The sequence below is a fragment of the Chlorocebus sabaeus genome, chromosome 16 (assembly GCF_047675955.1).
Source record: "Chlorocebus sabaeus isolate Y175 chromosome 16, mChlSab1.0.hap1, whole genome shotgun sequence".
Taxonomy (NCBI): domain Eukaryota; kingdom Metazoa; phylum Chordata; class Mammalia; order Primates; family Cercopithecidae; genus Chlorocebus; species Chlorocebus sabaeus.
In genome coordinates this window covers 77,623,501-77,636,878 of record NC_132919.1, presented here as the reverse complement: position 1 = coordinate 77,636,878, position 13,378 = coordinate 77,623,501, and the positions used below count along the sequence as shown (strand labels likewise).

At 51.3% G+C, this 13,378-nt stretch overlaps 2 protein-coding genes across 6 annotated transcripts in view; one reads left to right on the top strand and one right to left on the bottom strand.

The window, feature by feature from the left end:
* Positions 1-5,940, bottom strand: part of CCDC40 (coiled-coil domain 40 molecular ruler complex subunit) — a 63,761-nt gene extending 57,821 nt beyond the window's left edge. Inside the window, exons 1-3 of the mRNA XM_037993233.2 lie at positions 5,223-5,940; positions 3,713-3,776; positions 1,596-2,063 (exon numbers count right to left, since the gene is read on the bottom strand). Of these exons, the coding sequence (XP_037849161.2) occupies positions 1,596-2,063; positions 3,713-3,776; positions 5,223-5,251 (561 nt within the window). The 5' untranslated portion in view covers positions 5,252-5,940. The remainder of the gene's footprint in view (positions 1-1,595; positions 2,064-3,712; positions 3,777-5,222) is intronic.
* An 86-nt stretch (positions 5,941-6,026) lies between these two features.
* Positions 6,027-13,378, top strand: part of TBC1D16 (TBC1 domain family member 16) — a 101,202-nt gene continuing 93,850 nt past the window's right edge. For 4 of the 5 annotated variants that reach the window (XM_008013163.3, XM_037993235.2, XM_008013164.3 and 1 more), the window contains exon 1: positions 6,027-6,120. The gene's annotated coding sequence lies outside the window, so the exon portion shown is untranslated. The remainder of the gene's footprint in view (positions 6,121-13,378) is intronic. The other variant, XM_073005462.1, reaches the window with a different exon arrangement.

Sequence of the window (13,378 nt, the reverse complement as noted above, 5' to 3'; positions counted from 1 at the left end):
CAGGCGTGCACCACCATGCCTGGCCCAATTTCCAGATGTTGAAGGTTGTGTCACAGCTGTTTGTGGGAAACACATACAGAAGCATTCGAAGGCTTTGGTGCATCAGATCCACAACTCACTCTCCAATGTTTAAGAAAATACCAGGCCGGGCGCGGTGGCTCAAGCCTGTAATCCCAGCACTTTGGGAGGCCGAGACGGGTGGATCACAAGGTCAGGAGATCGAGACCATCCTGGCTAACATGGTGAAACCCCGTCTCTACTAAAAAAAAAAAATACAAAAAACTAGCCGGGCGCCGTGGCGGGCGCCTGTAGTCCCAGCTACTCGGGAGGCTGAGGCAGGAGAATGGCATAAACCCGGGAGGCGGAGCTTGCAGTGAGCTGAGATCCGGCCACTGCACTCCAGCCTGGGCGACACAGCGAGACTCCGTCTCAAAAAAAAAAAAAAAAAAAAAAAAAAAGAAAATAAAAGATCCATTTTACTGCACTTCATTTTTTTCTGTAACTTTGTGATTGTTTAAAGAAAATTGGGCCGGGCACGGTGGCTCACGCCTGTAATCCCAGCACTTTGGGAGGCCGAGGCGGGCGGATCACGAGGTCAGGAGATCGAGACCATCCTGGCTAACACGGTGAAACCCCGTCTCTACTAAAAATACAAAAAATTAGCCGGGCGCAGTGGCAGGTGCCTGTAATCCCAGCTGCTTGGGAGGCTGAGGCGGGAAAATGGCGTGAACCCAGGAGGCGGAGCTTGCAGTGACTGCGCCACTGCACTCTAGCCTGGGCGACAGAGTGAGACTCTGTCTCAAAAAAAAAAAAAAAAATTAATGAAAAAATATAAGAATGCAGCTATTGTCTCATTGTTATTATCTAGAACTGCACTATTCATTATGGCAGCTGCTGGCAACAGGTGGCTATTTAAATGGAAATTACAAACAGTTAAAAGCTCCATTCCTCCAGCTTGCAAGTCACATTTGGAGAGCTCTCTGTAGCCACATGTGACTGATGGACCATATTGGACAATGCTGCTTTGGAAGCCTGGAAACGTGGATGCCCTTAGGTGGATGGCGGCTATGGAGGCCTCCAGCCTTAGGCTTGGGAACACTGAAGCAGAGTCCAGGATCTCTCAGCATTTGATCGTGAATCCTGAGACCTAAGCTTGCTAAGAATTTTTTTTTTTTTTTTTTTTTTTTTCCAGACAAGGTCTCATTCTTGCCCAGGCCGGAGTGCAATGGTGCGATCTTGGCTCACTGCAGCCTCCGCCTTTCAGGTTCAAGCAATTCTCCCACCTCAGCCTTCTGAGTAGCTGGGATTACAGGTGTGCGCCACCACACCTGGCTAATTTTTGCATGTTTACTAGAGACAGGGTTTCACCAGGTTGGCCAGGCTGGTCTCAAACTCCTGACCTCAGGTGATCCACCCACCTTCGCCTCCCAAAGTGCTGGGATTACAGGCATGAGCCACAGCACCCAGCCCTGCTAAGAAATTTCTAACAGGGATTGCAGTTTGTATTTATAGTGTATCCCCAAGTTCCTCACATAGGGTGACAAACCCTGTAGGCCGTGAGACACTGGCACAAAACAGAAGTCAGGACTACTCACCAATCTGCCTACTGCTGGCCCAGAGGTGACCTGGCCCATTTGCTCTGACGGGCCTAAGACTCTGTGAGATGGCTCTGGGGAGGTGACCCTCCCTTCTCTGGATTCTGGTGGACCGGTGGCCTCTCGGTGGGAGCCTTCGAGACCAGCTTCCCCACTAGCACTATCGTGTGCCTCCTCTCCAGGCAGTTCCTGAGGACTGAAATATGGGTAAGTCATATCTGTAGCACCGATCTGCCCTTCGGCGGATGAAGCTTCTGAATAGTAATATTCCTCTTCGCTTTCAGCATCTCCATAGGACACAGTCTCCTCTTCCACTGTGGTTTCCCCTTCCACGGCAGCTTCCCCTTCTGTCTCGACCTCCCCCTCTTCAATTGCAGCTTCCGCTTGGGTTGTGACTTCTTCAGGATGCTCTGTGCTACTGACAGCTTCTTCACTTTTCTGGCCATCATCCTTCTCTGGTGGTGACGCCTGTAAAGGTGTGGCAGGAAAAAAATTCAGGAAACAAGGTATAAAGGACCTTGTGAGGTTTTATTCTTTATAGTGAAATTATACGAATGGGAAAACTGCATTTATACTCTTCTCAGCATCAATATGAGATCATGTTTCACTTTGGGAGGCCAAGGCAGGCAGATCACGAGGTCAGGGGATCGAGACCATCCTGACCAACATGGTAAAACCCCATCCCTACTAAAAATACACAAATTAGCTGGGTTTGGTGGTGTGCACCTGTGATCCCAGCTACTCGGGAGGCTGGGGCCAGGAGAATGGCTTGAACTCGGAAGGCGGAGGTTGCAGTGAGCCGAGATTGTGCCATTGCACTTCAGCCTAGAGATAGAGTGAGACTCTGTCTCAAAAAAAAAAAAAATAAATAAATAAAAATAAATCATGTTTCATGCTTCAGTTTATCTGTTCTTTCTTTTCTAATTTTTTTTTTTTGTGACAGGGTCTCACTCTGTTGCCCAGGCTGGAGTGCAGTGGCGTGATCTCGGCCCACTGCAACTTCCATCTCCTGGGTTCAAGCGATTCTCCTGCTTCAGCCTCCCAAGTAGCTGGGACGACAGGTGTGTACCACCATGCCCTGTTAATTTTCCCATTTTTAGTAGGGATGGGGTTTCATCATGTTGACCAGGCTGGTCTTGAACTCCTGGCCTCAAGCGATCCATCTGCCTCAGCCTCCCAAAGTGCTGGGACTACAGGCATGAGCCACCATGCCCGGCCCTCTCTGCTTTTCATAATCATTTTTGCATCCTTCGTTACAGGAAATGAGTTCTGAAAAACTCAGGGCAACCCAAAGGTGGACATTCTTTGCATCCCTGACTAATCACTGACACTTTAGAATGGGGTAGGAAGAAAATGAGTCTCTCTTCAACTGAACTGAGTTTGTTCCAGTGCAAGATAATGTCATCACACAATATACTTGATCAAGTCCAAATTCTCTTTATTTATTTATTTTAAATTTTATTTTATTTATTTATTTTTTGAGACGGAGTCTCGCTCTATTGCCAGGCTGAGTGCAGTGGCACAATCTTGGCTCACTTCAAACTCTATCTCCCAGGTTCAAGCCATTCTCCTGCCTCAGCCTCCTGAGTAGCTGGGACTACAGGCATGAACCACCACTCCCGGCTAATTTTTGTATTTTTAGTAGAGACAGATTTTACCATGTTGGCCAGGATAGCCTCGATCTTTTGACCTCGTGATCTGCCTGTGTCGGCCTCCCCAAGTGCTGGAATTACAGGCATCAGTCACTGCGCCCGGTCTATTTATTTATTTTTGAGACAGAGTTTCACTCTTGTCACCCAGGCTGGAGTGCAATGGCATGATCTTGGCTCACTGCAACCTCTGCCTCCCGAGTTCAAGCCATTCTCCTGCCTCAGCCTCCCGAGTAGCTGGGACTACAGGCACACACTACCATGCCTAGCTAATTTTTATATTTTTAGTAGAGATGGGGTTTTGCCATGTTGGCCAGGCTCATCTTGAACTCCTAACTTCATGTGATCCACCTGCCTTGGCCTCCCAAAGTGTTGGGATTACAGGCGTGAGCCACCGTGCCCGGCCTCTGATTCTCTTTAATTCCTAGTAAATATAAGCCCCGAATAACTTCCCATAGGGAATTTTACCATGTGGCTTTCATTATTCCCTTCCTTCTCTCCCTCAGAAGCCAATCCATCTTCCGGATGAGACCTGGTTTTAGAGAAATAATTGAACAGTTTCAAGCAACAGTTTTCTTTTCTTTTTCTTGGCCCTTATCCCCTCCTGAATTCTGCATATCTGTTTATTTACTTGTTACTTCTCTGCTCCCCCACCCCCAGGCTGTTGTCAGGACTTCGTACTGTTTGTCAGGATCCACAGCACTATATCATGTCTGTCAGTTGGCAGAGGTGCCACAACAGCAAAGCTCCACGAATGAATGAAAAATATAATGATTAAAACATCGAAGGAACAGCAGGATTACATCACCCCAGAAAAGTCACCTCAAATATAACTCGTGTCTGGGACAAAACTGGGGAAAAGAAATACAAAGTAGAGAAAGTAGTGCGATCAGAGTAAATGTTCTAGGGACTCTGAGTTTCTCCACGATTTATGTAGCACAAGAATGCCGTGGTATATATATATAGACACACACACGTATATATATACACACATATATATTGCTTTTTTAAAAAAATTAAAGATTCAAGCTATTTTTATCTGTCAAAGGAATACAGATATGTTCGAGACAGACAGTGACAGTTCCCCGTGATCTTCCCTTTCCTTCCCAAGATAATCACTGGTAACATTGAGGACTACACTCTTTCAACATTTTTCTATGCTTTAAACACACACACATACCCTGAATTAGAGATCATAGTATACCTATCCTTTTACATTTATGCCTATCGTTTTATTAATAATACCTTTAGTCTTTCCATGTCAGTACATACAGACCCACCTTAAAAAAAAGAAACAATACCGATGTGTCTAAGGTAAAAAGGCCAAAATCTTTCCAATCGTTTCTATCCTTTCAAACAGAGCCTAAGCGAGCAGAGGCCCAGTGGCAGGGATCTTCACCCAGCCGCCCTCCCTGTGCGCGCTCAGTGCTTCCACCAGGCCCCAGGACGGTGACAGCGGTCCATCGCGGGGCTGCCTAACTGCAGGGACCCCTCCCATCGCGGGTCACCCCCAAGCCTGTGAGAGGGGATCTGTCCTTGCAGGAGGGAGGCACGGGGCCGGGCTGGTCTCCAGCCACAGCGAGTGACAAGGTCAGGGGCGGCATCCCACAGACCCGCGTCCTGCAGAGCCCTGCAGAGCCCTCTGCTGTTAGAAGGACTGCGTGCAGGGACCGCCACGCAGAGTGGTTGCCATGGTGACTGCAGGGCGAGCAGTCCCGGGTTTTAGAGGGAGTCGCGCGCTTGGAGTAGGGGAAAGAGGGAGGCTGAGAGAGGACAAAGGGACAGGAGGGAAGAAGTGAGAAGGGTTGGCGGGGGATGGGCAAGGCCAGCAAAATGGCGAGAGAAGGGATACAGGTGAGAGGAAGTGGGAGTGGAGGCGAAGGGGCGAGGCAGGGGCCGACGCGGGGGCCACCTGGCGCGGTGACCGGAGAGCGCGGCCTGGCGGCTCCAAGACCCGCTGCCCCTCGGCCCGGCTTACCCGCCCGCCCCGCCGCCCGGTTCCGCCATCTCCCGTTGCTAGGTGACGCCGTCAACATCCGGCGGGGCCGGGACCACGCGCGCTGCGAGGGCGGGGGCCGCCGGGGGCGGCGCGGCCTTTGTGCCATCTCCACGCACGCAGAGACCCGCGCCATCTCGACGTGTCATCCCTTAGACTGTAATTAGAGCCCGACCATGCATTTCCTTTATCGCTCTCTGCGCTCAGGTGCCCCCTCGGCCGCCCTCAGTTTCTGTAAAGCGACAGCGGCGTCGGCGTGTGCCCAGCAGGCGGCTCGAGGTCCCGGAGGGATCTGCCGGGCTCCTGGGGACCCCGGACTGCTAAGCGCCCGGGAGTGGGAGGCGGGCTGGGGGCACCGGAGGCACGGGACCCCTCGCATGGCGCGCGCTTTTCCATCTCCGGCCCTACGGGGCTCCGGCGCCCCTCTCCAGGGGTCCTACGGAGACTCCTTGGGAAGCAGGGACGTCCGGGGGGCTTCCGGAGCGTGTCTTCCCTTCCTAGCCCCAAATAAGAGAAATCTCCCTGCAGAGGGCGGCAGCGGAGGGCCTGCGCGCACGCGGAGCGTCCGAGGGGCCCTGCCTTTCCCTCAGGGACGCGGGGCTCGGGTCAGGGCACAGTCCCCTGGGCCGGGGCGCGGCGAGGCCTGAGAGAGGGCCAGCAGGGTACGAGAGGCTTGGGCCCAGGGCTGAACCAGAAGGCAAGCTGGGAGCCCGGCCGGGGCAGGCAGGGGCCGGGCCGGGGGCGGGCCTGGGGGCGGGCCGGGGGCCGGGCCTCCCCGCGCGTCACCGCCCCGCCGCGCCTCACTGGCGGCGGCAGCGGCGGAGGCGACGGTGGCGGCTCTCCGAGCCGGCGCGAATCCGGCCCCCGCAGCGGGACCCGGGTGGGTATCGGGGCCCGGACTGGGCCGCAGGGGCGGGGTCCGAGGGGTCCACCGCGCACCGAGCAGCGCCCCCTCGGCGGAGCTGGGGCGGGGACGCATGGGGCGCGCGGGGCGCGTGGGCCTGCAGCCGTGGGACCGGGGAGGGGCCGGGGTCCGGTCGCTGTCCTCGGGGTACAGGGCGCCAGCAGGAGCGGGAGCGTTGCGGGAGGACCCGGATCACGCAGGGGCACCCAGGGACATTCCCCCGCGGCGAGTGAGGGCGCCCCGGGCTCGGAATGGGCCTAATTCGGGGAGACTGGTCCCCGCCTTTCTGGAGCCGTGGACCGGGGAACTTGCGGTCTTTGTCTGACTGGATCGGCGGAGCAGACGAATGGGAACTTGTGGGGTGCCGGCGCGCGCCCACACAGCCCCCAAAGTGTGCGTCCCCCCAGCGGCGCGCGCTCAGCTTTCCTGGCCTGTCGGGCTTGGTGGTCTGGGTTGTTTAAGATCCGCGTGTCGGGATACTCACTTCCGTTCCGCCTGGGCTCCCTTGTTCTTTCCTTTGGGAAAAAAAAAAAAAAAAAAAAGGAAAGAAAAAAGAAAAAGAAAGAACGAAAGGAAGGAAAAAAACCCGGAAAAACTGAAGATTGCTAAACATAACCTAGGGGATCCTGCCGGAAGCCGCTGAATCCTGAAATCCTGTGATTCCCACACTCAGAAGCTGGTGTCGTATGTTGGCCACAAAGTAGTTCAGATTCGATTCAGAAATAGAAAATGAATAGAAAAGACATAACAAAAGTTAGTCTCGCCTGCCTTATGGTAAAGTTTGTTTTACTGTCTGGGTCAAGTTCAAATGAGAAGCTGGGCTGATTGGCCAGCCTCTGCGACTTGATCCTAAAGATCTACTTTCTTTTCTACCAGAAGGCACCTAATTCTTTTATCTGGAATAAAAAGGTCTTAAAGATGCTCACGTGAGGCAACATATTGCCAGCGGGTGGGCGCAAAGACTGGCGCCTGGGAATTCCATCCCAAATCTGTTACCGATTGATCAGAGCACTTTTTCACATCTGTGCCTCAGTTTTAGAAAATTCTCATTAGAAACGTTAACAGTAAAATTGGTGAATACTAAACACTTTTAAGAACCATGAAAGCTTTTGCAAATAAAGAATCAAGTGAGGAGTAACTTTTAGTATTAACTACAAAGTTCATTAATGGCTGTTGTTTGTATCCTGAGTATGGTTATTGTGCGCGTTTTTTTGGTAAGTGGCATGTTTATAGTGAGACTATGGCTAAAGAAAGTTTTCATGGCTGGGCGCGGTGGCTCACGCCTGTAATCCCAGCACTTTGGGAGGACAAGGTGGGCGGATCACCTGAGGTCAGGAGTTCGAGACCAGCCTGGCCAGCATGGTGAAACCCCCATCTCTACTAAAAATACAAAAATTAGCCTGGTGTGGTGGCGTGAGCCTGTAATCCCAGCTACTCAGGAGGCTGAGACAGGTGAATCGCTTGAACTCGGGAGGCGAAGGTTGCAATGAGCCAAGATGTGCCACTGCACCCCAGGCAGGTGATAGAGCAAGACTCCATCTCAAAAAAAAAAAAAAGTTTTTATCTGTGGAATTATTTAATCCTCTAGCAATTTTGGTGATTGTGTTAGTAGTTCCTAATTATCATGTATGAATTCACTTAACCCTCACAACAAGCTCATTAAGTCAGGACTGCAGTTATGCCCATTTACAGATGGGAACGCTGACGCTTAGAGAAGTAACTTCCTCAAGTTCATGCAGTTAGGAATGACAGAACTAGGCCTTAGGGCCAAGACGTCCCAGCTCCAGAAAACCGTTGTACCACTTTGCCCTCTGTCTTACAGAGGGTGCCCACCATTCATATACAAACGTTCTGCCAAGTGGTTTATAACAGTGCAAGGAGGTGGGACTAATCCCATGTTACCACTAACTGCCAATCTCGGTTCACTTCAGTCTGGAAAGCATCCCCCAGGCTTCCGGATAAAGGCACTGAATTTGCGGAACCTACCCACTGGTCTCTGCCCACAGTTTTGGGTAGTAAGGTGCAGTGTTTAAGAACATGGCATAGAAAGATGAACTGCTGGCTTCAAATACAAATCCTGGACTGGGCATGGTAGCTCATACCTATAATCCCTGTATTTTGAGAGAATCACTTGAGCCCAGAAGTTCAAGACCACGTTGGGCAACCTAGAGAGACCCTATCTCTACAAAAAATAAACAAATTAGCTGGGCATGCTCGTGGGCACCTATGGTCCCAGCTACTTGGGCGGCTGGAGTGGGAGGATAGCTTGAGCCCGGGAGGTCAAGGCTGTAGTGAGCCATGATCAGCCTCTGTATTCTAGCCTGGGTGACAGAGTGAGACTCCGCTGGAAAAAAAAAAAACTAAAAAACTCAAACAAACCACAACAAAAAACAAAACAACAACAACAAAACCCCCAACTCCTCTGGCACTTAGTTAATTCTTCAGTGCCTTAACTTCCCCATCTATACTCTACCTACTTGAAAGACTTGGTGCAAGGATTATGGAAAGCATATTGAATTCCTGACACATAAGTTACCATTTAGGATGTGGTAAGTAATTTCAAATGGTAACATTTTAACATCATTATTAATGACCATTATTTGGATTTTCCATATTTAACATTTAACACAAAACATTTCGTTTTTGTGCTTTGACTCCTTGCTCCACTTTGTGTTGTCCATCAGGTGGAAAGCGATTCCAGGCAGATGTGGGATTCACTATTTTGTACATATGTGTACTCTTATCTTTATAACTTGGCAGGGGGCTGGGTCCCTGCAGAATGCTATGGGGAGCAGAGCTGATCAAGTTGCCTGGCAACACCCCACTTCCTGTGAACATTTTAGCTCCCCTTCTTCCCTGGCTGAGGGACCGTGATTTTTGTCACAGGCCTAAATTCTCTTGTAAGATTAGCTACTTCGTTTCATCCAGCGTTAAGCGGCGGGGGCAGGTGGCTCTGGGATGTGAAGGTGACGGCGGCCAAGGATGATTTTATGATCGAATTGTACATCATTTGTATTGCGTTTGAATTATATTGCTGTTAATGAGGCCAGTGCACAGGAGAGAGCACAACTTTGCACCCTTCCCAAAAATATGGGGCAATGATGTTGGAAGCCTTTTTCCATTCACATCGGCGGCGGCGTTTTTTATCCTGTTGGCTTTATTGGCGTTTTTATCCTAGCTGTCCTTTGAGCACCTGTTCTTGCATCTCTAATAAATCTGCTTTTATGAGCTGTCTGGTGGCATCTGATTTGAAATACGTTCTTTACTCTGTCTTCGGAACTTACATAACCATCCTCAAAGGATGAGAGAAATCGGGCCACTGTAAGACTGAGTTCGATTTCTGCCCGTGGTGGCTTGTGTCACATGAATAACAGAAAGAAAAGAGAAAGAATCCAAATCCACTGTCCAGTTGGGACGGGCTGCCCTTCTGCTGCTGAGCCTTGGGTGGTGAGTTTGTGCAGGTGTTAGAGGGTAATACATGTGTCTGCTTGCTTGTCTGAATGGGCTGCAGACGCTGAGATGTGGCAGTGTTTTCTCCGTGGTCTTTCTGGATTGGTCACTATGAAGCCACCGTACTGCAGGTGCCAAGCCTGCGTCCATGCTGGCTGGCACACTTCAGTTGTGGGCTGCTTTTTGCATGTTGAGTGAGAGCCTGAATTCAGTGGTCTGATATCGTTCATCTTTAACCTTCAGGAAGTGGGAGAAAGGGCGTACTTTACAGATGTCATTTGACAGCCTTTTGAGTTTTATTTTCTGTAACTTAAATGCTTTCTTGATCAGTTGTGATGCTTTTGGGTGTATTTAATATGTCCCTCCAATTGCAGTTTCGTTTGGCGAGGCATTCGCTACTGCTTCACTCACAGACGCTGAGAAGCTTTAGGCTCCATGTTTATAGGCACAGCATAGAAGTAGGGGGTACCTGAGCCAGACTCTGGGCGGTTTTTGATTTCCCGGCTGGGTCTGCATCTTCCCTTACCCTTTGGGTTTAGTCTTTCCTTGGTCCCAGAGTTTCTTCTCCCAGGCCTGACTTCCTTGACTCTTTGCGGGGGAAATGGGATTTTAAAATTTACTATCGAGGGTATATAAATGGCAGATGGTCTCTCCTTGGAGGCAGAGGCTTTGGGGTCTTCCAGGGAGTAGGTGCTAATCGGGGTGACCGCTGGACAGTTGCAAAAGGAGAGTCACAGCCACACAGGCCACCAGGTTTTCCCTCACCACCGTTTTGGTGATGGTCCTGCCCCGTTACAGCCTCTCAAGGGGCCTCTTGCCCTGTGGTCTAAGATCCCAGCACTGCAGTGAATGCCCTAAGCCCTAGTTCCTTCATTTTAAGTACGACTTGATGTCCCGTTCTCACTTCTGCATAGAGGCTCAGCTTTGGGCCCCGGCCTTTCCGGGTGTATCTTGAATGTGGCTTCTGTGTGCAGCCAGTATCTTTATTTTCTTAGTTAATCCTGTAACTTGAAGTTCAGCACAGCTGCGAGAAGTCTTTGTGGTGGCCCCGCACAGGATTATCCTCTCGATGAGACTGGAGGAGCTACCTTCCCCAGCCCTGCTGCCCAGGGACTAGGTCCTGATCCTGGCTGCCTACAGGATTCCATATCGCCCTTTGACCTGCAAAGCCAGGGGTTCCCAGAAAGATGGGTAGGGCGCCTGCCTGGCTCTGGGCAGGTGGAGGGAGCTGGGGCCTCCTCCAAGGCATGCCAGCAGCAGATGTTTTGCAGTGGGGGGAGCGCGATCCTTGTTTGCGTGTGTCTGGCTCGTGTTTAATAAGGTGTCGCCGTTTCCCTGTTCTTTGTTGCTTGGGCTTTGAGGGCAAAGCAGATGAACCAGTTTCTGCCGGCCATGTGGCAGGTGACCGGGTTCAGTGCATTTTGCTCCTGAGCAGTCTGGCAGTGACACGGCCACGGGAATAATTGGCTGTGGGCTGTGTCTTGTGGCCCCCACACCCTACCTGCTTCTGCCTCTGCCCCTGCCTGTCACTAGCAGGCATGGGCTGCGTCCCTCCAGTGAGTGGGTACTGCCAGCTCCATGGGTTTCCAGGACCGGGTCTGTCCTGCTGACTGCTGCATCCTGGCCCCTGACCCACGGTGGCCCTGAGGCCAGTGCATGGCACAGAGTGAGCAAGAGAAGAGGCTGGGGTGATACCTCTCTCCTAGTGGCTCCAGGCTACCTCCAGGAGGGATCTGGAGGAGACTTTTGCACCTCTGTTCTTTTTGTTTTCCTGTTTAGGAACTGGTGGAGCCCTTTAGGCCAGGACAGGAAACCAAGGCCTTAGATGGAGGCAGCCTCTGTGGGCAGGTCCTAGTTATGAACCTGCAGCCCTCCTGTGTCCATTCTTGCTGCCCTGACCAGGACACTGGGGCCCGGGCGCGCTCCTCTCCTGGTTTCTAGGCCTCGGTCCTCACCCTCTGTTAAATGAGTAGTCGCTCTGCGTGGAGGTTTCACCGTCAGTGGGTGAGCAGGTCAGAGGCCGTCCTGCGAGTTGGAAATCAGCTCCTTACAGTGTCCTTGGCTTGGTATGGTTGGCAGAAGAACGGCCCCCAGAGATGCCCATGTCCTAGTCCAGGGAATTTGTAAATATGGCAGGTTACGTGGCCACGGATTCAAGTTGGGGATGAAATTAAGGTTGCTGCACAGCTGACCTTGAAATGGGGGATGATCCTGGGTTATCTGGGTGGGCCTGATGCACTCGCGGGATCAGGCAGGAGAGTCAGGGTCAGAGAGATGAGGTATGAGAAGGACTTGACTGGCCACTGCCGGCCTTGAAGATGCAGGAAGGGGTCGAGAGCAAGAAGTGGGGGTGACCTCTAGAAGCTGGAAAAGGCAAGAAAGCGGACGGTCCCTTAGAGCCTCCAGGAGGAACCAGCCCTGCTGATACCCGGTTTTAGCCCCGTGAGACCCATTCCAGATTTCAGACCTCCAGGACTGTAAGGTCATGCATTTGTGTTGCTGTAGCTGCTAAGTTTGTGCTATTTGTCACAGCAGCCGTGGGAAGCTCATACATGTGGAATGAGGGCTTTCAAAAGGAGACGAGGGGAGAATGTTGTGTCATTTCTTTATCTGTGTTTGCTCATTTCTAGTTTTCTGGTGACTTTGCCACTTTCTGCATTGAGGAGGACTCTCTTTTCTAGGGTATAAGTCACCAAATCTTGGGCAATGAATTTTGGGTAGTAGGTGTCTTAACCTCATGCCCTGTGAATATTTGCTAGAGAAGACCCACCCCCACCACTCACACAGTGAGTCACAAAATCTTTGGCTGCTCCAGGCCAAGTTTCAGCGGCCAAGTGGCTCCTAGGGGACGGGAAGGGAACATGTGTGGTTAACAGCAGGTCCGCAGCTGCGCCCTGTGTCAGCTCCAACCCAGCAGCCCGGCCAGTTCCCAACAGCATTGTGAAGAATACATCTGCTGCCCCTCTCCTCCCCTGCCCTCCCCTCTCTCTTTGGGGCTTCTGGGGTTTCCTACATCTTTACCTTGCAGGCAGCTCCCCCTACTCCAGCCCCCTCAAAGCCAGCTCTCGTCCTGGAAACAGACTTCAGCTACCTTTATCGCCAGTTTCACACCCCTGCCAGCGGCAGGTGCTGAGACTCCATGCTTCTCAAAGGTGCTCTAATTCTTAAAGAGTTGCAGGTTTCTGGGAAAGAGTGACTCCCTGGTGGAGGAGTTTCTGCGCAGCTTTTTGTTTTATGAGCCTGTGTATTTTTGTTGAGGAACGGCCAAGTTGTTCTTTCCTTTCGAATTATACAATGGCCTATTTTTGCAGAAATCTGGCCCTACCTACTGGTCATCAATGGCTTTGAGCAGCACAGAAATCAACTGGTCAGCAGGATGTGGTGGCTCATGCGTGTAATGCCAGCACTTTGGGAGGCTGAGGCGGGCGGATCACGAGGTCAGGAGATTGAAACCATCCTGGCCCACGGGGTGAAACCCCATCTCTACTAAAAAACAAATACAAAAGTTAGCTGGGTGTGGTGGAGCCTGTAATTCCAGCTACTCTGGAGGCTGAGGCAGGAGAATTGCTCGAACCTGGGAGGCGGAGATTGCAGTGAGCTTAGATCGCGCCATTGCACTCCAGCTTGGGCGACAGAGTGAGACTCTGTCTCACAAAAAAAAAAAAAAAAAAAGAAAAAGAAAAGAAATCAACTGGTCATTGTGCCCCAGTCCGATGGTTCAGAACCAGCATCGGCGCTTTTACTTTTTGCCTTCTAAAATCATTCTTTTTTTTTTTTTTTTGAG